The sequence below is a fragment of the Malaclemys terrapin genome, chromosome 2 (assembly GCF_027887155.1).
Source record: "Malaclemys terrapin pileata isolate rMalTer1 chromosome 2, rMalTer1.hap1, whole genome shotgun sequence".
Lineage (NCBI taxonomy): Eukaryota > Metazoa > Chordata > Testudines > Emydidae > Malaclemys > Malaclemys terrapin.
In genome coordinates, this window is record NC_071506.1 from 113,515,844 (window position 1) to 113,538,995 (window position 23,152).

The window sequence follows — 23,152 nt, forward strand, 5'->3', positions numbered from 1 at the left end:
ACTAACCAGGCTAGAGGGTGTATTCAGCACTGTGTAAAAAAATACTGTTTTCATGAGCATGATAATTATCTGTTTATATAAGAGGTAGACAGAGAACACTTGCCCTCAAAAGGGAAGGGTATGAGGGGAGTGAGATTTTTCTTTGCTTTAGCGTGTAACAGCACTTCCAAATGCCTCACAACCCTGTTTTTCAGTTGCCTCTTGTGACCCCATAGGGGGTTGCAACCCACCAGCTGAGAAAAGCTGGTATGCAGCAAGTCTCCAGTAGCCTTGACCCCTGGAAGCCTATCCCCCTCCCCTCACTGCCAGGTGCTGGCCATTCACAGGACATACCAGGACAGCAGTCTGGGCTTGGCAGACTCCACTGTCTGTTCAAGCAGAAGAATGAGACAGGGCAGCTACAGCAGGGAAGCAACAAGAAATATTCCTCACCCCCTGCACTTAGCACAGCCAGAGCACTCTTACCCCAAATTAGAGGGAGCTGCAGGCTCTGGTGTCTTGGTGGCTCCAGCAAAAAGGACAGACACCCTCCCCAGTGTGGTGGAAGAACCCATGCATGTAGCAGATGCTAGCAGCAGATTTTGTACAGGTCACAGGACAGCCAAGAGCTGATAGATTCCTGGGCACCTGAGCTGAGAGGAGGAGCTGCCTGTGGCCCTGCTCTAGTTCCCTGTCTCAGTATGATGCCTTCATTTAAACTGCTGCTCCTCACCCTGGAAGATTCAGTTACTAGACCTGGTCTGACGCTTTGATCTAGATCTGTGGGAGCAGCTGCTTTTACCTATCTGGCCTGTTTGATTCCCATGTGGGCAAGTGAGGGGCTTAACAACCTACATAAAATACTATGAAGTTATTGACTCTCTCAAGTAGTCAGAACCTCCCTTTTATATTCCACCCATAAGATAAATCCTGGCACCAAAAACCTGAAATGCTTGCATTGCTGATTTAGTAGGAGGATCAGCATTCCAAATGATCTTTAACAGTCAGTTGCGATGGCCATCAGAGGCCTTGTACTTAATCACAGAGTGCTAGTTCCTCCAGTTTAAGCCAAAGCTGAATTTGATCTGGAGTCCTGCAACGCCCATGTGAGCTCAGACTAAGGAAGCATGTGTCCCATGTTGTTTTCAAAGGTCTGTAACTCTCGGGTACTCTCAAAGCAAAATCACCATGTTTAAGAAATGTGTTTGCTAAGCCTGTGTTCTTTGCTTTCCCTCCATGCCTATATGGAGCTCTAAGGGTAGTGTGTAAGCAATTAAGAGACAAGGGAAATCTCAGGTTTCAGAGTAGTAGTCGTGTTAGTCTGTATCCGCAAAAAGAACAGGAGTACTTGTGGCACCTTAGAGACTAACAAATTTATTAGAGCATAAGCTTTCGTGGACTACAGCCCACTTCTTCGGATGCATACAGAGCGGAATAAATATTGAGGAGATATATATACACACATACAGAGAGCATAAACAGGTGGGAGTTGTCTTACCAACTCTGAGAGGCCAATTAAGTAAGAGAAAAAAAACTTTTGAAGTGATAATCAAGATCTGTACTGGGCTATCTTGATTATCACTTCAAAAGGTTTTTTTCTCTTACTTAATTGGCCTCTCAAAGTTGGTAAGACAACTCCCACCTGTTTATGCTCTCTGTATGTGTGTATATATATCTCCTCAATATTTATTCCGCTCTGTATGCATCCGAAGAAGTGGGCTGTAGTCCACGAAAGCTTATGCTCTAATAAATTTGTTAGTCTCTAAGGTGCCACAAGTACTCCTGTTCTTTTTAAGGGAAATCTAGGTCACTCAAGTTTTTGGGCTCTAGGGTAGTTGGAGAGCAGTGAAAACAAACAAACAAACAAACAAACACACACACACACACTCTCTCTCTCTCTCTCTCTCTCTCTCTCTCAAGGAAGGGTGTCAGACAAGATCTGAGCCCAGGAGTGTGTGTCCTAAGGCCCCAGCGCTAGAAACAGTGACTGGCGTGTACCCAAACCCCGTTCATTTGGAAGCATGTGGAACCCAGTGATTGGGTTCACTCAACATACTAATGCTTGTACAGTAGGGTACAGGGCCCAGTAGTAACAAAAGGTGTTTTCAGAGCCAGAGAAACACACGGGGAAAAAATCAGACAATTAGGCCCCAGCGCTTTCTCTAATTCCAGTGCTGCAGACTAGAACCCCACTGGGGAACAACACTCCAGTGTCGGACAGAGCTCTGCAATTGAGCCCTCACCCAGCAAACCTCTGAAATGCAAATGAATATTCATCTCATGGAGTACAGAACTGAGTGGAGTTCAGATCTTCATTTACAGAGTTATTGGGTTACCATGATGGAAAAGGCTTAGAGCATTCTGCAGAGCCACGGTTTTATACCACCAGTTCTGCCAATGGAGGAGGGGCAGCAGGGGAGAAAGCTGCTGGAACTGACTAAATTTTGAATTTAATACAAAGCAGAGGACTGCCAACATTGCAGGAAAGCCTTATTTTTTTTACTGTTATAGAGTAGTTTGTACTATTAAATAATATGAAGGGACAGAGGAAAAACAATTGTTCAAACCTGCAATGTGGGATCAGTAAAGAGGTGTAGTAGCACTGCAGGACTTGAGGCCACTTCCTGTTCAACGAAGTGGGAAAATGCTGCATGCTTCCAGGGGCCCTGACTTTCTGGTTATGAGAGAGCTAACACAGAACACTCTACAACAATTGCAGTGTAAAATTGTTTTAATAACTGAGCTGAGGGAGTGTTTGTGGAAGGTATTTGTAAGTGTCACAGAGTGTGGGGGGACACAAGGCCCTGCACCCCCAGCTTCCTGCGATTCACCATGACTCTCAGCCAGCCAGTAAAGCAGAAGATTTATTTAGACGACAGGAACACAGTCCAAGACAAGTCTTGCAGGCACAGACAACAGGATCCCTCCCAGTTAGGTCCATCTTGGGGTCCCAGGACACCACAGCCCCCTTGGAAGGTCAGAGCCCTGTCTGCCTCCCAGCCATTCCACCAGCCAGCTCCTGGAAACTCTCTCCCCAGCGTCCCCTCCCACAGCCTTTGTCCAGTTTCCCGGGCAGAGGTGTCACCTGGCCTCTAACCCCTTCCTGGGTTCTCACGATACATGCTCAGGTATTCTCCCTCACGGCCAGTTTCCCATCCCCCAATGCAGACCGTCCTAGCCAACCTCCCCTGCCTTCCCAGCCAACACTCCCCACTCAGCCTTCAAAGACCACATTAAGAACAGTCCCAGTTCGTCACAGTAAGTATTCAAAGATGGGCCATGTAAATACTAGTACAACTGTCTGGAGTACTTTTAAGCAACAAATGGCATAAAAGGGAAACTGAAAAGTCCCTTTTTCTATATTTCTTAGCAAAACACTGTAGTGTCACTATTGTGAGCTATACTGCTCTGCGATCATTACATTGGTAAGGTGGATATTGTCTTGTGGTTTTTGTTTTTATTTATGTAATAGTAATTTGTACTTCATTTCTTATTTTTCAGATATTTATCATTTCTTTATGTATTTACCAAAGAATCCTTCTTGGACAGGTGGTCTGTGCTAGTGTCCAGCCTGCAAAGGAATAAATATTATAAAAAAAAGAGATCAGTAATATCAACAAACCAGCTATCATGCTTACAGGGCTAGCTGCACCTCTGTCCCCTTTCTGGTCTGAGTGCACTCTCTTACCTCTCACGACTTTACCTATCCCAGGTTGAAATCTTGCAGTTCTCTCTCTTCTCCCTGGACTGGTTTTATTTGGTGGTCTGCTGCTTCTGGGCTCAGCCAACTAGCACTGACTGGTGTAGCCTGATCTAGCTATCTATAGATTACCATATATACTCGTTCATAAGCCAAATTTTTTTAGTAAAAAAAGGAAGCACCAGAGAAGGAGGTCGGTTTATGAACGGGTATAGAGGGGGAGAGGTGGGACACAGCCCTTCCCCCCAACAGAGGGAACAAGGAGAGGCAGCAGAGCCAGAAGGGAAGAGGTGGGACCAGAGTCTCTCCGCTTCTGGCCACGCTGCTCTCCCCCCGGCCTCTGAAGCAGCAGCAGCTCTGGGGCTGGCAGGCGGCAGCCGTGCCGCCCAGCCCGCCGGAGCACGCTGCGGCTGTGCCACCCGGCCCAGCCCGCTGGAACATGTTGCGGCCGTGCCGCCCGGTCTGGCCCGCCGGAGCAGGCTGCAGCCGTGCTGCCCAGCCTGCCAGAGCAGCTCCAGCCAGGCCAGAGACATCCTCCCCTGGTCCTCCCCAGATAAGGTGGGAAGGGATGGGATGGGGAGAGTGCAGGGGTCCTGGGCTAGGGGTGGGGTCATGTTGGGGGGGTGGTCACAGGGATTACTCCCCTGACTCCCAGCTTCTCCCCCCCAAAAAATGTCCCCACCAGTTGCTGTCCCGGCCCATCAGGGTAAGCCACTGGTGCGCCGGGACACTTTGTTTACTTAGGTTTACCTCCATGCCTGTGGACGCTCAAGGTAAACAAACCATCTCGGCCCGCCAGCAGCTTATCCTGATGGCCCGGGAGCCACAGTTTGCTGACCCCTGAATTATAGGGTCAGCTTATGAACGGGTTATAAAAAATTTCCATTTTTACTTATCTATCTTGGGGGGGGGGGGTCGGCTTATAAACGAACCGGCTTATGATCGAGTATATATGGACTTAAGAATCCCCAATTATCACGTTGTGGGTTGACAGATTCTTGTCCTAAGGTCAGGCCCAGTATTATTTAAATGATTATATAGTTGGGAACCCCAATGTGCCCAGTTGCAACACTCACACAATAGGAACTCATCTATATTTACAAATACATTTAACACAGTCACACACACCCCAACTCAGTAAGATAGAGAGAGATACCACAGAATGTACATCTGCACATCTATATACTCACACCATCTCTTGTAGAACAACCTGTAATGTTAAAGCCATCATCTTCCTCATTACCTTCTCCTTCATCACCAGTGCACCATCATTCTGGTACCTCCCAAGGACTACATCTCCTTCTCTCTCCTGCCCTAGGCTGGGATGCAACTTTTATAATATGTTACGCTGACGCCACTATATTTGATGTATATTCAGCAGGGGATTTTTCCCTTTTCCTTCTTTGTATTTCCTTAACTCACCAATATTGGAGTGTCTTTCTTCTAGAGGTTAGTATATCAATGATCTCAACTTATTAACATATAATTCAATTCGTTACCATGGCCCTTTTGTGGTTAGGTAGTGCATGTACCTGTTATATACATCAATTCATTGCCATCACACTTTTGTGGCTGGATCATGTACCTGTGGTCAGAATTTCCCCTTAAACACTCTAATTTTGGCTCCCCAGTACTTGGGGTTTCCGATGGCCGTTTATCTGTTTAAAGATAATCTGTTCAAAGGTCATAGGTCTCAAGCCTTATGCTAACTTGCTGAAGCTGATACAGGCCTGTAGGTCCCTTGCATTACTGCTGAATAGAATGCTAAGCAGTGAATAGAATGCAAAGCAGTGAATATAATAAAGGCAAGCTAGTCCACTAGGTTACACTGGTGACAAAGGATGACAAAGGCCACTTCTCTAGAGAGGCTTCTAGCTCATATCTGCCCATCATGGTAGTACCCTTATAATACCTGAAACAAAGTTGTTTAAATTCCCCTATACAGTTGTATTGTAATATAGCACATAATACTAACTGCCGAAGAGATACCTGTCCAACACTGTACCAACCAACACTGTCAGCTGGGTCTCGGCCTAGGTTTCAGGGGCTGTCTCCAGTTCTGTCTCTCCTTCGGGGTCTACCTCAGGCGTTGGCATGCCGAAGACGTCCAAGGCAATCTCTTCCTGTTTAGGGCCCTGGTTGGAGTCTTTGGTCACTTGAGTGGCATCGGTACTGTTCAGAAAAAGCTGGGGTTCAGTGGTGTCTCTCTGGTAAAAATCTGGTACAGCTCCTTCTAGTAGGTGCAGGTACTGGTACCATTGCTAGTGGTCTTGATTTTGTACCTGGAACTTTTATCATTCTCCTGGAGCACCTTTGCTTTGTTGTAGCACTGGGCCAGATCCCCAAATCTCCTTTACCAGGACTGGTAGGTGCTTGTCGATCCTGGCATTCTGGTGACAGCTGTTCAGATGGGTTTGGATATGATTGTCTCCCCAGAGGCCAAGGAAGTCCAGGACCTCTGTCCAGGACCATGTGAAAGCATGGGGTGTGGCTGCAATAATGGATAGGTGACTGGGTGTATGAACTGGAAACACAAAGGGGTGCACCTGGTGGCTTCCCATGAGCATTCAGATATGGAGGTGACATCTGGTCAAGTTTACCATAGAGCAGTAGAGGGCACACAGCCAGTTAGGCATAGGCCAACCCAGGTGTGCAGCAATGTAGTGCGGAATAACAGTGGGAGGACTGCCTGAAGCAGAGTAGCTCATTTGAAATGGGGATGTGACCACAGGAACCTTATTCCAGGATAGCTCATTCCAAAATTGAGTTGATCAATCTGCTTTGGAAGTGGATTATTGTGGAAGGAGATGCAAGATAATTTAAAAAATAAAACCTCTTGTGTGTGGACTTTCCTGTGTAGATAAGCTCTTAGTCCTCCATACAGCTACTCCCCTCTCTTAAGTGTGTGTTCCCATTTAAACATGCCAGAAGAAGTCTCTGGATCTCCTGTGTTAATGGACCTTTACCTCTCTTGACTTTGTCTCTTAAGAATTCTCAAGTGTTTGCAGAGGAGTGGCTTATCTTGAGCCATTCTTGCCCTTTCCCAACAGTCCCCTATTAAACTACCTTATTGTATTCATACTGTAAGCATTCCAATAACTAGGTCAACATACAGTACCCATAAAATATTACCCAGAGAAGCTCCAAATCTGTCACAGTCATCTGAAAGCTGGGGAACCTAATCATGTATTAATCAGGCTGTTGCCTCTGCCAGTGTCTACCATACAGATAAAGTGGAACAAACTTTCTCCTAACAAGTCAGCATATCTTTCTGATTATAGTGTTAAAGCTCTTAAGTACTTTTCTCTAATGTGCAAGAAACAGCATACCTCTGAGAGTTATCCATTTGTCCATTATCTGATCATTCCTAAAAGTCAAGTGCATTGCAGGAGAATAATTTTAAACACCAGAGACATTTACAGCAGCTTCCCTTTCTGATGGGTTTAGGCTGAAAGCCGGCCATCTACAGTATAGGGGACTATAGTAGTGCCCCAGCTACTTTATCTACAAAGATATGGTGACCAAAGGGAGAGAATATGAACACAGACAAACCCCAGATATCAGAGGGGTAGCCGTGTTAGTCTGAATCTGTAAAAAGCAACAGAGGATCCTGTGGCACCTTTAAGACTAACAGAAGTATTGGGAGCATAAGCTTTCGTGGGTAAGAACCTCACTTCTTCAGATGCAAGTAATGGAAATCTCCAGAGGCAGGTATAAATCAGTATGGAGATAACGCGGTTAGTTCAATCAGGGAGGGTGAGGTGCTCTGCTAGCAGTTGAGGTGTGAACACCAAGGGAGGAGAAACTGTTTCTGTAGTTGGATAGCCATTCACAGTCTTTGTTTAATCCTGATCTGATGGTGTCAAATTTGCAAATGAACGGGAGCTCAGCAGTTTCTCTTTGGAGTCTGGTCCTGAAGTTTTTTTGCTGTAAGATGGCTTCCTTTACATCTGCTATTGTGTGGCCAGGGAGGTTGAAGTGTTCTCCTACAGGTTTTTGTATATTGTCATTCCTGATATCTGACTTGTGTCCATTTACCCTCTTGAAACACATGAACGGTGTGCTCAGGGCATTTGTACAGCTGGGCTTATGGCTCACCCATGTTTGCTTAAAGTTTGCATAAGGTTATGAGCAAGCATGCATGTATAGCCTCTGTATGCTTTGCACACAAACATATTTTGCATACTATTTAATGCCCTGTGCAGACATTAATGCATATTATTCCAATTTTTCCACATATATCCACATGGATTATATGGAGATCCACTAGTCTTCATGCATATTCCTATGGCTTACCAGATAGTGTGCCAGACTGGGACTCAAGAGACAGTGATTCTACTCCAGGCTCTGCCAGTGGCCTGTTGAGATGCCTAGGGCAACTCTCTATGCTTCGGTTTTCCCATCTGTAAAGTGGGGATAATGATATTGGCCTCCTCTGTAAAGCTCTTTGAAATCTACTAATGAAAAATGCTAAGAGCAAGGTGGTGGTAGAATTAGGTGGTTGATAGAATTGTAGGGAGGAGATTGGCACCATGTCAATTGGTTCCTAACTAACTATTGGTGTGTAACACACATTCTGAGCCTGCCTTATTCAAAAACAGTGTACAAGGACTCAGCTTAGTGTGGGCTTAATTCCAATGTTATAGTTTATAAATGTGTGATGTTAAACTGCTTTCTGCTGTGGAAACCCTAATAAAACCAACTGCCAGGCCTATGCAATTGGGAGAGGGATGTTCATTGATTAAATAATTAGAAGTGTGTGTGTGTGAGGTGGGGGAGATTGGTGGAGGCATCACTGATAAATAGAGATATGAGCCAAACAGAGGGAAATAGGAGTGTAGCAGGATAGGTGAGCCCTTTAAGATAGTTTCCTAGTCTAGCACTACCCAGCATTGAAGAATATTGAGAATTGTAGGCTACTGTGGCAAGGCATGTTAAAAAAGAGAGGTTGGGTCTATGAACAGCTCCTTTCCCTCATAGCAGAGAGAATCTGGGGAGTGGCCAGAGGGGCCACTAGTCTTTCTATTAGGAGTGTTGGAAGGAAATATAGAGTTGGAGAAGAAACCCCTGGGAGGGGAAATAAAATCCCCTGGAAGGAGAGTTGTTAGTTTATTGAGATGGGGGGGGGGGTGTCTTTTGATTTTTACTACCAGACCCTAAGAAGTCAGACTGAGGTGTAAGCAAAGTGGTCTGCCCTAAGAGGACAATTGGGTGTGGTGGCTGGAGAGCCAGCCATTGATAAATCCCAAGTGGGAAGAAATCCGGGGACTGTGTCAAACCCTCTAACTAGGATTTTGCTTGGGAAGAGAGGCGTGAAGGCATCTTGGAGAAAAGAGTGGAGAGAGTTTGAGGCTTTTTTTTTTTTTTTTTTTTTTTTTTTTTTTTTTTTTTTGCTGGAGCTCCTAGCTGGTGGAATACAGGAATTCCCTTTCACTGTTGCAGCAGTCAGGTGAGAGAATGCCCCAAAGATGATCCATTGTTAACTACAGAAGGAATGATTTGGGGGTGATGGGGAGGCTCTATTGGATCATAGAAGTTGAGAGGCACATGTGAGGTGGGGAATAGAAAGGTCATTAGACCAACAATTGGGGCATACGAAGGAACCCTGGCAGACTCCTGATAGTTCCTCACAGCTCTATCCTGACTCTGTATCCAAACCTTCACCCACCCCTATTTTGCAATAATTACCTTTTCCTTCAGCTACAGTGTGTTTCATAATGCACCTCCCTGTGGGTAACATGCTCTTACTGGCACTGACTCCCAGGAAATGCTGGGCTGTGAGGGGAAGCTTTTATTTAAACATGAATGAATGCCTGGCATTACCCACAGTAGTTTTATGAAGTGCTCCTCAATAGAACATCTCAGTGCCCTTTGCTTAGCTTAGATCATGTAGTATACCTGTTTCTTGCTTGTGCTCAGCAGAATGAAATATGTTGAGAACCAAGCAATGGGTACTTCTGGCTGTTGAAAGGTGAGATAAGGAGATTCTCTCTTAAAAGTGATCCACAGAAGGAAAATGTTAGAAGACAGCTTTCCCTAGCATAAGAAAAACTTACTTTATGATCCACTAAGTGCAGCACTTAGCCAGGTTATGTGAAAAGGCAAATGATCCAACAAGTACACTAAATTCTGGGAAGTTTCAAGGTTTGCAGTTAGCAGAGACCTTAAATAAAAAGATGTCCTCTGATTGCAGCCATGCTAGGGCTCAGATGTATTTGCAGAGGGAGAAAATCGCACAGATGAAGTGTGGCCTCAGTAAATAAGTGTCAAAGTAAGTTGTCTATGGCAGAAGTGCTCTTTTTAGCCACCCTTATCCAGTAAAAGAGTCTCTCTAAAAATGTGCATAAGATAGACTATGTTTTTGTTGTAGCTTATAAGGTGGGTAAGGCTATGCAGTTGGTTAACATGAAAAATCATAGGTTGCTATAGGATTTTGCTAATATTCAGGGCTATCAATATTCTCATTAGAAAAGAGGCTATTAATCTGTTTAATAGAAGTTCTGAATAACACTCTGAGGGCCTGGTCATGCATTCCTTGTGCACACTGAACTCCCTTGGTGCTAAGGAAGGTGACATCAGGGAGTCTTTCATTATTAGAATACAGAAAACAAACACTTAGGTAGGAGGAAACTTGAAATTCTTGTCTTCTAGGTGTGGAAGATAAATATGACTCGGGTGTGTGTTGTGGTCACTTCAACACTGTTATCTTTACGCAGTTTAATTGTACTCCAAAACAAGCCACCTCCTCTCCTAAGCTGCATTTTTATGGGGAAAAGCTTTACATCAACAAAGGAAGACTTTACTTGGCTGGTCTGGTGACTAAAATGCACTGTATATTGGCTGCCTAATGAAATGGAAAGAGGAAGCTATGTTCTTAATAAACTTTGTGAAGCTTAGAATCCAGCCACAGATGATTCGCTTAGAATCTTGAGCTTCTATCTTATGACCCTGGCATCTGTGGCAAACTAGAAAGTCTGTAACTGATTAAGGTAAATTCAGAAATAAGTATGAAAAGGAATAATACAATCCAAACAGTATTCCTTCTATTTAATTAACCCCACCAGTCTCGTGTTCCTCTTCACATTCTCCCACCATGCTACCTGCACTTACCTCTTCTATATTTTCCCCTCTCTTCCCCCTTCATTGTCTCCCAACTCTTTTGATGTCTCTCTTCCTCTGCTCCCTCAGTTTCTCTGCCTGCCCTTGCCCCCCTCTCCTGAAACCCCCAATTGCCTCTTCAGCTTCCATCCCTTCCTCACATTCCCTTGTTATACTCACTCTGTCTTCTCCTTGCCCCTTCACAATCCATTTTCAGTGGTACTGAGCTATCAAGAATATGGACTATATGTTCAAAAGCCTGACCTCTCTTGTGGGCACAAGTTTGACATGCATTTTTGCACCCCCACCCCATTGCAATTGTGAATAATGGAGCTTGGGCTTGCAATGTAACTTGCTAAAATGCATGCAGCATTTAGCCACTCAATTGCTTATATCTGTGCCCATAATTCATTTGTAGGTGAAAAACTGTTCTTGAAAAGGGGAGCCATCCTGGGGCTTTTTGGAACTCTAGCCCCATGCTTGCTGTGACATATTGTTACCATATGCAATATCTTTGGAGATTATATTATATTAAGTTTATGCATCACTATAGGCCAAGGATTGTATGCAATCCCAGGGAGGAGGGTTACCATAGCTCCTTCAGGAACCAAAAACAGTGGGGAGTGATTAAGGCAAATCACTTAGGTTGTAAAGATCTCCAGAGAGGTACCACCGCCTGGGGAGGCTTGCATAGACTGGTTCAGACTGGGTTTTCCAGAAACCCAACAGACAATGGAAGGGCTTTTGATAGAAAAATATTGGCTTTAAATAGGGTTACTATATTTAAAAAATAAAAAAAGAGGACACTTCATGGGCCCTGGCCCCACCCCCGGCCCCGCCCCAACTCTGCCCCTTCCCCGCCCCTTCCCCAAAGTCCCCGCCCTAACTCCCCCTCCTCCCTCCCAGCCATGTGAAAAGGGCTGTCCGAGCACTACCGGCTTCATGGTTTGCCGGGCAGCCTCCAGACCCTGCGCCCCCGGCCGCCGCTTCCCCAGCACAGCTGGAGCCCGGGAGGGGAAGTGCCCAGCCGGGGGCGCAGGGTCTGGAGGCTGCCCGGCAAACCGTGAAGCCGGTAGCGCTCGGGCTTCGGGCAGCCCCCATGCCTCTGGACCCTGCGCTGCCGGAGCAGAGCAGCTGGAGCCCGGGAAGGGAAGTGCCCGGCTCGGGATCCGGAGGCACGGGGGTTGCCTGAAGCCGGTAGCGCTGGCTCGGGCAGCTTGGCTCTTAAACAGAGCCGAAGTCTGAGTCAGGGGAGGAGCAGAGCAGCCGCAGGCGAGGAAGTGCCCATCCGGTATTTTTCCCGGACATGTTTGGCTTTTTGGCAATTCCCCCCAGACGGGGGTTTGATTGCTGAAAAGCCGGACATGTCCGGGGAAAAAACGGACGTATGGTAACCCTAGTTTAAACTTACTCTGGGCCTTCTTTCTTATCCAGCAAACAGGACCTTCTGTCCAAGGGGGATCCCAACCCTTGTGGAAAATTGGAAACACTTTCCCTAAGAGGGTCCCGACAGACTAATGGGTGACTCCTGGTATGTTTAATGTGTGTTTAAATCTGTTTACTTTTGTTTTAGCTGTAATGTTTTAACCTTAAGAATAAATGTGCTTGCTTAGAAAGAGCTGTGTGGTAAGTTGTAATTGCTGGCAATGCATGGTTCACAGCCCTTGGAGTGAAAACAAAGGACAAGTGCTTTAGGAAGACTGCTTGCTGGGAATATCTCAGTGTAAGGCAGGGAACTATGCAGCCTTAAAACTGCAGTCAGAAGGGAGTGGGATGAGAGTCCCTGTCCAGAGACAGATATGGCTATAGACCTGAGACTTGACTGAGCCCTCCTGGAGTGGACCATGGGGGTGGGGAGACATACAAATATAGTTACCCTGAAACTGAGACACCAGGTGTTGAGCCATTCACTCTTTACCTGTTGGTGCCATATTTTTGGTCTGTTCGGTTGTCATTTCCAGACACACTGCCTCCTATTAATTACACAAATGAGTTTAATTCTAGCCAATGATCTTTGGGTGTTAAGTAAATACATTTCTGGGAGTAAAATTTGAACAGGCCATTTTATGGTCTCTATTAGTAGAATTGTATAATGAGTTCAAGTTACAAAGTCAAAGGGTGACATCCTGATCACATACAAGACAATGGAAAACTGCCATTGACTTGAATGAGGCCAGGATTTCTCTCACAATCCTGTCACAGGTTTACCATTTGTAGCTATAGAACTTAACTGTGGAAACCCCCATAACAAAAATCTCTGAGGCAGTAACCTCTGCTCAGAGAGATTCAGGCCTTAAATATATTAAGTATGGATTATTAATCCTTTAATAATAATGAATTAATGTAACCGTACAAGGTGACTTGAACTAAGGGCAGCATATGGAAAGTACCAGGTGTAGCTAGCTCTGTGTATATTGCTTGGCTTGGAGATTTAAAAAAAAAAAATGTAAAGTTGAAAAACATGCGATGGAGTATGACTGAAGGTCATCTGGGTAACTGTCCTGTACAATCATAGGTGACACTGTAAACTGAATGTAGGCTGCTTGTCTATTTTTTTTAATTATTTCAGTTATGTATGCTTCTGATATCACAAACATAGCCAGAGCAGAAAGGAGCCTCTTTCTGTTTCTAGAGGTGGGGAATTTTTGGAACTACTGAAATGCATTTAAGCAAAAGTTTTTCCATTTCCCTGTCTGACTACATGTAACTTCATATAGACCGTTTGTGGCTACAGATGTTCCATAGGTGCAAAGCCGCAGCTAGAGAGATTTAGACTCCTGAGGATGCTTCTAAAAACTGTACCTGAAGATGATGTAGGATGAAAGTCCACTACAGACAGCACCAGGAAAGCAGTTTTTTCCTTTATCTTCTCTCTTCACAAATCTTAAAGCATTGAGAGGCCCAGAGATACCAGGCCTGATTCTCCCTTGCTTAGCATCTTGCATAGTGACTTGCACATGTGTTGAGTGTGTGCAAAGTATTACCGAATCAAAATAGTTGTGTATTTAGCCCACTGTGCACAGGTATAAATGTCTACAGGAGAAAGACCAGGGGGAGTTAAATCCACGGTTTTAACCCCATTCTCAAATATATTTGCAGACTGATGTAACGGGGTAGCTGGCTGACCTGCTATAACTAGCTGTGATATAGGATATCAATTGAGAATAAAGGTGGTGATAAATAACTTCCAGAGGTGCTCGGTGCAAATCTAAATCTCACATTCATATGCAGTGTTACTTCCCTCCCCCTTTAATTCTGTTGTTGTAGTAGTCTCTCACTTAGCTGCAAGTTGTATTTTAATTATCTTCCTTAAAATAATACAATGGCTACCACCTGGTGCCACAGGCCCAAAACAAATCCACACACAGTTACATGATGAAATCAAAATAATTTATTTCCATGAAAATATATTGACTATCATTCAAGGAAGAGACATTAACAGGAGTTGGATTGTGCCAGTACATAGGCCAGCAGTATTAACTATCAACAGACAGCTTTGCTTTGTGAGTTGCTAAGTGTTCAGAATTCTGCTATCACGTTACTCAAATGGGAAAATGTGAGATCTTTCAAGACTGGATCCACTTGGTCCTGCTCATTTTAAGAGAATTCAGTGCAAAATATCCTGTTGTTGGTCTCTTAAATTGCTGGACTTGCTGCTTCTGCTCTTATTGGTTTTATTATCCCTTATTTGCCTCTGGTTCTCAGTCTGGGACAGTCCACTTCTACCTCCTGCCCTCTTTGCACATTGTGGTACTACAATTATTCTGATCAGGTTGTCAGGATCCCTTCCCTTTAAATCTTGGCCTACATTTTCAGAAGTGACTTTTAGCTTTGTGTGTCTCCATTTCTGGGTGCCCAACTTGAGATATCACTGCTGGAAAGAGCTGAGCCCCTGTATTCTAAAAAATCAGGCCCCTTTAAAGAGTCTCAAATTGGGCAGCCAAAAGTGAAGGCCCCCTACAAACCTCGAAATTACTAGTCACTTTTGAAAAATCATTCTACTGCCCCATCTCTCTCTCTTCTTCCTCTTTCTGTAGCTTCCACAGGCTGCTTGTTGTGCCAGCTTTGCTGTCAGGAAATTCTTCCATTAGCGAAGTTGAACAGGAGTTGAGTCCAAGTTTCTGCCCTGAAAATAGTCTATTTGAATGCCTTTGTGATGGCACAGTCTGAAACTCCTTAGTATTATGTGCCTAGAATTTGGCATACATACCATCTTCCACAACTAAAGGAAGAGGTGCCCACAACTGTAGTTTTATTTTGTGTTTTTGCTTTGTTTTCCTTTGACTTTTCCAGAAAAATAAGGGGGTCCTCAGAGTGAGGAACATTAGCGTGAAAACTATATGTACTATCCATCAGGTTTGGGAAACTTAAAATATTTTTGAAAGTTCTAGCTGTGGGGTGGCTGTGGTGGGTTTTTTTGCTTTTTGTTTTTGTCTGCTGCGTACCAGGCAATGTCCTGGCTGGTCTATTGAGACTTTCAGTTGTCTTCAGGGAGCTTTGCATGTGTAGCTGGAACATCAGACCTGCTTACATATCTAGTGGCTGGCATGTAGGGGGAAAAAATCTTAATACAGTATAACCAATAGCTAACAGGGATTTTCTGTGCTAAGTATATACAGTCTAGGAAAATAAAACTCAGAGAGACTATTAGCATGTTTCACAGTATAAGATGGAGTGATTGAGTTATTCTTAAAAGCTCAGAGTTATCAGTATGAAAATGTTTAACTCCCAGGTGCCTTCCCCCACCCCCAGAATGCTTTGGAAGGGATCCAGCAGATCTGGAAGCATTTCTCCTGCTTCCCACAGGCCCCATGCTGCCCATTTAGAGAGTCAAAAATACCAAATGCTATTACCCTACAAACATTTGGCAGAGGGATTTTTATTGGGGGGGGGGGGGGGGGAGTCAGTGATTTTTGTTTCTGTACGTATGGAGTCATCAAACTGTGCACCTAGATTTCTCTTTAAGATCTTGTTGATGGTGATGGTTTTCTTCAAAGAAGGATAACTCTTCCTCATTAGTATGCTCTGGATTTTATGTTGCTGTATGAAAATTTAGGGCTGCGTGATTTTTACATATAAATATACAGAACATGATAGCGATGACATTATTGCCCGGCACAAGTCAGTAAGGTGCCATCCAGCCACACATGCCAAACGTGCAAATATAGCAAAGCCAACAGAACCATTTCCTCAGCCTCCTCTTTGGGTCTCTCCAGTGTTGTATGATCTGCACTCAAACCTTCCACTCAAGACATTACAAACTACCCGTACTGAAGTTCCAGAAGAAAAGTCTTTCCAGGGAGGTTATTCTTCCCGAGCTACTGCAGCTGGAGTTTTATTTCCATTCTGAGTTGTTAATTTAAAAGTACCAACTTGGTTTCACCTGCGTTTCGCTCTGGTTCAGTGCTCTCTCTCGAAGCCTCAGTTCCAGGCATTCTACAGTGAGTGGGTATGTTTTGAGTTCAAACTTGTTAGCAAACATGCTTACAGACTTAAATAGCCACTTTAGGTCACCTGTTCCATATATACAAATGCTTCTGACATAATGACCTGCAAAGGAAAGAGATGACAAGAGCAACATCAAATACATAGGGTGTTCTGTGGAAAAGAGATGAGTCAAATTCATCCTTATGATAAATCGGTTAACTTCAGTGGAGTGAAGCCCATTTACACCAGATCTGAATTTGGTCAGAAGTGAATAGGGGAATAATAACTGAGTGGTGGCATGAAGTTTAAAAAAAAAAATAGCTAATCTAGGGTGACCAAGAAAAATGTCCAAACAATGAGATCTATAAGCAGGGGTGAAAGTAAGCCGGTACAGCGTGCCGCTAAAAAGTGGCCACCGGAACCAGCCCGTACTCAGCTGACGTTAAAGTGCTGCTGTGGCAAGCGCTTTAAGCAGGGTCCTTAAAGTGCTGTGGCAAAGGACGCTGCTTAAAGTGCTGCCATGGCAGCATTTTAACGTCCTTGCCCCTTTTGCTCCCCCGACTTCCCTCAGGCTGCCGATGAGGGGGACAAAAGGAGCAGATTCCCTGAGGCCGTGATTTTAAAGGGCTTGGGGCTCTGGCTGCTCTGCAGCAGCGGACAGAGCCCCAGGCACTTTAAATCACCATTGGAGCCCTGGGCAGCATGGGCGAGGCAGTGCAGATGGGCTGGCTGGGGGACGCTGCCTGCCAGCCCCGCCCCTTCTGGGGGCTGGAGCCAGCCCCCATACCGGTAAGTGCTTAATGTCACTTTCACCCCTGTCTATAAGAATGAAAACATCATCACCTAAGACATTTAAAACTAGCCCAAACAAATCAGTACAGCTATAGGGCCAAATGATTCAGCAAGGTTTTTTCCATCTCTAATTTCTATGATTCTAGGACTCAGGTTTTCCACTGACGTACTTCAGTTTTAAACTGATGTAATTCCATTGATGTAAGTGGCGCTACACTGGCACAAAACTATAGTGATCCAGTAGCTAATTAGGCCCACTGTCTTAATTTGCTAAATGGTAGATGCTCTGATATGTTTGTTAGTTCATCTATGTAAGAGCCTGGAAGCTCCGCTCAAAAGTAGCATTTGTTGTAAGAAGTATTTCATTTTACTCTTTTTGTTTGTTTGTTTTTACAGCTGGATGCACTGATTCATAAGGAAGTCAAGTGAATCACTCAGATACATAGTAAGTCTGTGGACACATCTAAGCAGTTGCTGGAAGGTACAATTTGATCAAGCTAGGGTACTAAAAACAGAAGTGTAGCTGTAGCAATGCAAGCAGTGGGAGGGGCTAGCTGCCCAAATGTTACAGAATGGTCCCAATGGTATTGTATTCGAGGTAGCTAGCCTGTCCTGCTGCTCATACTGCCATACCTTCACTTCTATTTTCATCATACTAACTGGATCAGTCTTACTGCGGGTACATCTATTCAAGCTAGAAATTAAACCTTCCATAGTAGATACTCCTTGTGACTCAGCCAGAGATAGAATCCTAGGATCTGCAGTCTCCTTGCTCTACCATAAATCATGATCCCTGTCTTACCTAGTCTGAAGTACAAATGCAGGATTGCGGCAAATGTATATGTATGTCAGGATTCTACAGTAATAATGAGCATTTTGCACTTCTATAGCATCTTCCAACTTAAGATTGCTTACAGATACTTGTTTAGTGAGTCTCATTATGCCTATGAATTACCGTATATACCCGTTCATAAGCCGAATTTTTTTAGTAAAAAAGGGAAGCACCAGAGAAGAGGGTCGGCTTACGAACGGGTATAGAGAGGGAGAGGTGGCACACAGCCCCTCCCTGCAACAGAGGGAGCAAAGAGAGGCAGCACAGCCAGAAGGGAAGAGGCGGGGCAGAGTCTCTGTGCTTCTGGCCACGCTGCTCTCTGCTCTCTTCTCTCTCCCTCCCTCCCCCCACTCTGCCCCCGCAGTCTCTAACGCAGCTGCAGCTCCGGGGCTGGCAGGCTGCAGCCGTGCTGCTCAGCCCCGCCCCCCAGAGCACACTGCGGCTGTGCCATCCAGCCCAACCCGCTGGAACATGCTGTGGCCGTGCCGCCCGGTCTGGCACGCCGGAGCAGGCTGCAGCCGCGCTGCCCAGCCTGCCGGAGCAGCTCCAACCAGGCCAGAGACCTCCTCACCAGATAACATGGGAAGGGATGGGATGGGGAGAGTGTGGGGGTCCTGGGCTAGGGGTGGGGTCATGTGGGGGGTGGTCACAGGGGTTACTCCCCTGACTCCCAGCTCTCTTTCTCCCCCTCCCCCAAAAAAACGTCCCCACCAGTTGCTGTCCCGGCCCATCAGGGTAAGCAGCTGGTGCACTGGGACACTTTGTTTACTTAAGTTTACCTCTGTGCCTGCGGACGCTCAAGGTAAACAAACCATCTCGGCCCACCAGCGGCTTATCCTGATGGCCCAGGGGCCAAAGTTTGCTGACCCCTGAATTATAGGGTCATCTTATGAACACATTATAAAAATTTTCCATTTTTACTTGTCCATCTTAGGGGTGGGGGGGGAGAGAGGGTCGGCTTATATACTCGATCATAAGCCGGTTCGTTTATATGGTTAGTTAATGATGATCCCCATTTTACAAAGGAGAATATCTCCATGCTTATATATGATTATAGCACAGATTTAAAGAAAGGGCTAAAAAATTCCTGAGAAGAATTGTATAGCTGCTCAGTTACCAACAGAGCTGGCTGGGAATTTTCTGATGCCACTTATTTTGTCAGAAACTGTTGATCTGTCAAAACCCAAACTTTCCAGGGGAACATACCAGTTTCAATGAAACTTTCATTGGGAAATGTTTATTGGGTGCAGGAAGGAATTTCTGGTGAGAGAGAGAGGGAGAAGGAAAAAAAATCACAAACCACCCACACTGCAGAATAGCTCAGTGGTTATGGAACTCCCCTGGGCTGTGGGAGACCTAGCGTCCAGTCCCTGCACCATTGAATCTTTATTTATAAGCTCCAACAGGAAAAACAGTGAGACCCATTGCAGAATAGCCAATATCCTGCTGGTGAGCGCACTCACCTGGGGTGTGGAGAATGGCAGAGCAGCATCTGAACTGAGGTTTCCCACATCCCAGGTGCATGCTATAACCACTGGGTTATTCTGGGGTGCTGGCCTCTCTCTTGCTCCCTTTTTTGTTTAACTTCCAAAAGTGTCCGCTTCATGCTGATGTGGAACGGCAAAGCTTCTGAAATCTCAAATATTTGCGGGACAGAAAAATCATTTCCCACCCAGTTCTCAGATTTCAGTGCAAAAATAGGAAAAGGAAAAGTAAAGAATATACACATTACCATGACAACCTCCATGAGAGTTTTCCTTATCGCTCCACTTGATAGCTCTCAGGTTACCTTCCCAGGATGCATTTGGCATGGAACCAGGGACATCTACAATTTGATAAGATGGGGGGAGAAATTAGTCTTTTTTTTTTTTTTGGGGTGGGGGGGAGCTGAGTTCAGGTTTTTACGTCACTGCACAGCATCACTCTCTTCTGGGAGCTCTTACTGACTTGTATATCTTCTCAGCACTGACAACAGAATTAGGTTGAAATCCATGAAGGCTTCAGCAATTTCACTTCGTACTCCTGAAACAAAACTCTTTAAAAACAAAGATCTCCTGGTTATAAGCCCTTTCAACAAGACATGTATTTGTGTGCAACCCTCCATCCTTGAATGGTCACAGCAAGAGAAATGGAATCTTTCCAAGGTGTAGTAGGGCAACTCACTACAGGAGTCAAGAAGGGGATAAATAGCTTGTCTGGGCACAATCTGCAGCAATCCAGCACACCCATGAGGTTTGGCAAGCCTGCAAAGGGAGGCTTCCAGGTCAGTTTGAGGGGGTACTCTGAAGGAGTAGGCCTGGAACTCGGAGTACCTAACAAGAAGGGGTTGCTAACTGGGGAAACTGCTTGAGAACTCTGACCACTCAGGTCCTCCCAGAAAGGAGAGGGTTTGGTGTGTGTGTGTGTGTGTGTTTTTTTTTTTTTTAAATATAACCCTTTGCTTTCCAAAAGTTGTGGATTCTGCCTCTTGGGAATTGTGGGAACATCCTGACTTATTTATTTGCCCTTTTTTCACCTCCTGCCCCTGTATGTGGGGGAGACCCCAAAGCAGTGAGCTGTGCTCCAAACTCTGGAACAATTCCACAGTAATGTAATACAGGGAGACAGCCGTTCCCTGCCGCTGCCGTGCCCTGACAAGAACAGTGCCCATCTTCTCCTCAAGAGGGTGCAAGAGAGGTATTACCCATAAACAAGCACTAAGTATTAATTGTTAACACTTTGTATCTTCAAAATGCTGTTCAGATAGGTATATCTCCATATTCTACTATCTCATAGACCTGGAAGGGATCTTGAAAGGTCATATTGTCCAGTCCCCTGCCTTCACAGCAGGACCAAGTACTGTCCCTGACAGATTTTTTTTGCCCCAGATCCCTAAATGGCCTCTTCAAAGATTGAACTCACAACCCTGGGTTTAGCAGGCTAATACTCAAACCACTGAGCTATCCCTCCCCCCAGTAGTGATAATCCTAGTAGCTAATTAATCCTCACTACCTCCTTGTGAGATTGGGGATAAAGCGGTTTATCCCTTTTTCCAGCTGGGCTACTGGGGGGCTATAGTGGATCAATTCAGACTGAGTACAAATGGGTGAACTGCCATTAAGGCAATTGAAGAGTATTTACTTATATGGCACCTGAATTTGGCCCAGACAGAATAAGTGATGTGTTCATGCTACACATACATGCAAGAACCTTCATCCTTCTTGACTGACTGTTAACAATGGAGACCCATTATTAAGGCTATGTTTTAGTCATGGATATTTTTAGTAAAAGTCACGGACAGGTCACAGGGAATAAATAAAAATTCATGGCCTCTGACCTGTCCATGACTTTTTTACTATATACCCCTAACCAAAACTTGGGCTGGGGGGCCACGGGTGCTCAGACTCTTACTCCAATTAGATGGTCCATTTGATATTGAAGAGGTTGTTTCAACAAGATAGTAAAAAGCATCCCTTAAAATAGTCTTGTTCTCAGAATGTGATAGCAGAAATAGCAAAGAATCAATGGCATAAATACAAGGTTCCCGCATGACCCCGGACAAACTCCAGATTTTGTCTCTTCAAATATACATGAGGCCTGATTTGTTGTCTGGCACCCAAACAGCTTTGTCAACATCCTTTAATCCACAATAGGTGGTTTGCCACCTGATGTACAATCTTCTTCAGCTAGGAAAATGAAGTTGCACTGTAACAGTGCAGTTAATCCCCACTTATCCTGATCTGGGGACTCAATAACAATTAGCAATCCTAGCTGTGAAGGGTCCAGGGAGGACTACACAGAAATGGGAGAGAACTCAGTGACAAGCAAGGAGAGTTCCCTCCCTCTCTCTGTGAAGGCAGGCTTGAGAGAACCACAGATAGCAAGGCAGGTACCTGTGGGAGACCCTGAGTTATGGCTTGTAAGAAGCAGGGAGGTCTCCAAAGACGCTACCGGAGTCCCTTGGGAGGGGAAGCAGTGGGGAGACCTGCAAGGGAAAATTGCCTGTAAGGAAAGGCCTGGGAGGCAGTGCTCAGCCAAAGGAGAAAAGAAGGAACTGTGTAGTCGCAGGGAATAGAGGTGAAGAGCAGGGAACTTCAAGGTAGTGCAAGAGGTGCAGAAGGATCTTCTGTTTGCATGTTGGTATGGATTCTTTAGTTGGACTTTGGTTACCTTGAAAGGGAACAGAACTGGAAAGAGGTGACGTGGCTGGAGGGCTGGACCATGGAAGGTATAGCCAGAGATATGCCATCACAGGGCCAAAGAAGTTGTCAATGGGGTACAGGAGATGAAGAACCATGCTCTGACAGCAGGGAGCAATAAAGAAGTGACACCCTTTGCAGGCGCCAAGTGCTGTGCTGAACACTCTAGGATTCTTTCCTAGTCAACTCCCGGAGAACTTTTCTGTTCTTTGCCGGGGAGGCATTTGGGGGACCATCAGCAACTGAGCCTGTTTTCTCACTGCAAAGTGGGTGCATTCCAGGCATAGTTAAAGCAGAGCCTAGCCTCTAACCCACACCCCCAGCTAGGTCAGGCTTAAAGCACCTCCAAACCTGTGTTGGAGGTTTTTGTATGTGAATGGTAGAGGAGTTAAAGTTGACGCCTGGGTTACCTCTGCTGCGTAGACTTACGCTTAGGCAGCATCTTTCATCCAAGGATGCCTAAGTGCTCTGCAATTGAATTTTATGGCAGGTTTACACACATTCTCTAAGTGTATAACTGACATGCTTAAGATCACAAAATGACTCAATGGCAGAACCAGGAATAGAAATACTTGTGCCCTAATTGGGTCCCCTGCTCTAACCATTAGACACACTCTTTACTATTTGTGGAGGCCCAACACGTCTGTTGAAAGGCACATAAATAGACAAACTGTTCTCACCTCAGAGTGAAGGTGAAAGCAAGGATTAAAAAGCAGGGCTGTCGATTAATCGCAGTTAACTCACGCAATTAACTAAAAAAAAAAAATTGCGATTAAAAAAAATAATTGTGATTAATCACTGTTTTAATTGCACTGTTAAACAATAGAATACCAATTGAAATTTAATATTTTGCATGTTTTCTACATTTTCATATACATTGTATTATGTGTTGTAATTGAAATCAAAGTGTATATTTATTACAAATATTTGCACTAAAAATGATAAAATAGTATTTTTCAATTCACCTCATACAAGTACTGTAGTGCAATCTTTGTGGTGAAAGTGCAATTTACAAATGTAGATTTTTTGTTTGTTTGTTACATAACTACACTCAAACAGAATATAAAATTTTAGAGTCTACAAGTCCACTCAGTCCTACTTCTTGTTCAGCCAATCACTAAGACAAACAAGTTTGTTTACATTTAT

At 44.8% G+C, this 23,152-nt stretch overlaps 1 protein-coding gene across 2 annotated transcripts in view; it reads right to left on the bottom strand.

Annotated features, from left to right (window-relative positions):
- Positions 1 to 14,153: 14,153 nt before the first annotated feature.
- GCNT2 (glucosaminyl (N-acetyl) transferase 2 (I blood group)) overlaps positions 14,154 to 23,152 on the bottom strand; it is a 58,362-nt gene continuing 49,363 nt past the window's right edge. For both annotated transcript variants that reach the window (XM_054019609.1, XM_054019608.1), the window contains 2 exons: positions 19,561 to 19,653; positions 14,154 to 16,327 (listed from right to left, as the gene is read on the bottom strand). In XM_054019609.1, coding sequence (XP_053875584.1) covers positions 16,137 to 16,327; positions 19,561 to 19,653 — 284 coding nt within the window. In that variant the 3' untranslated portion in view covers positions 14,154 to 16,136. The remainder of the gene's footprint in view (positions 16,328 to 19,560; positions 19,654 to 23,152) is intronic.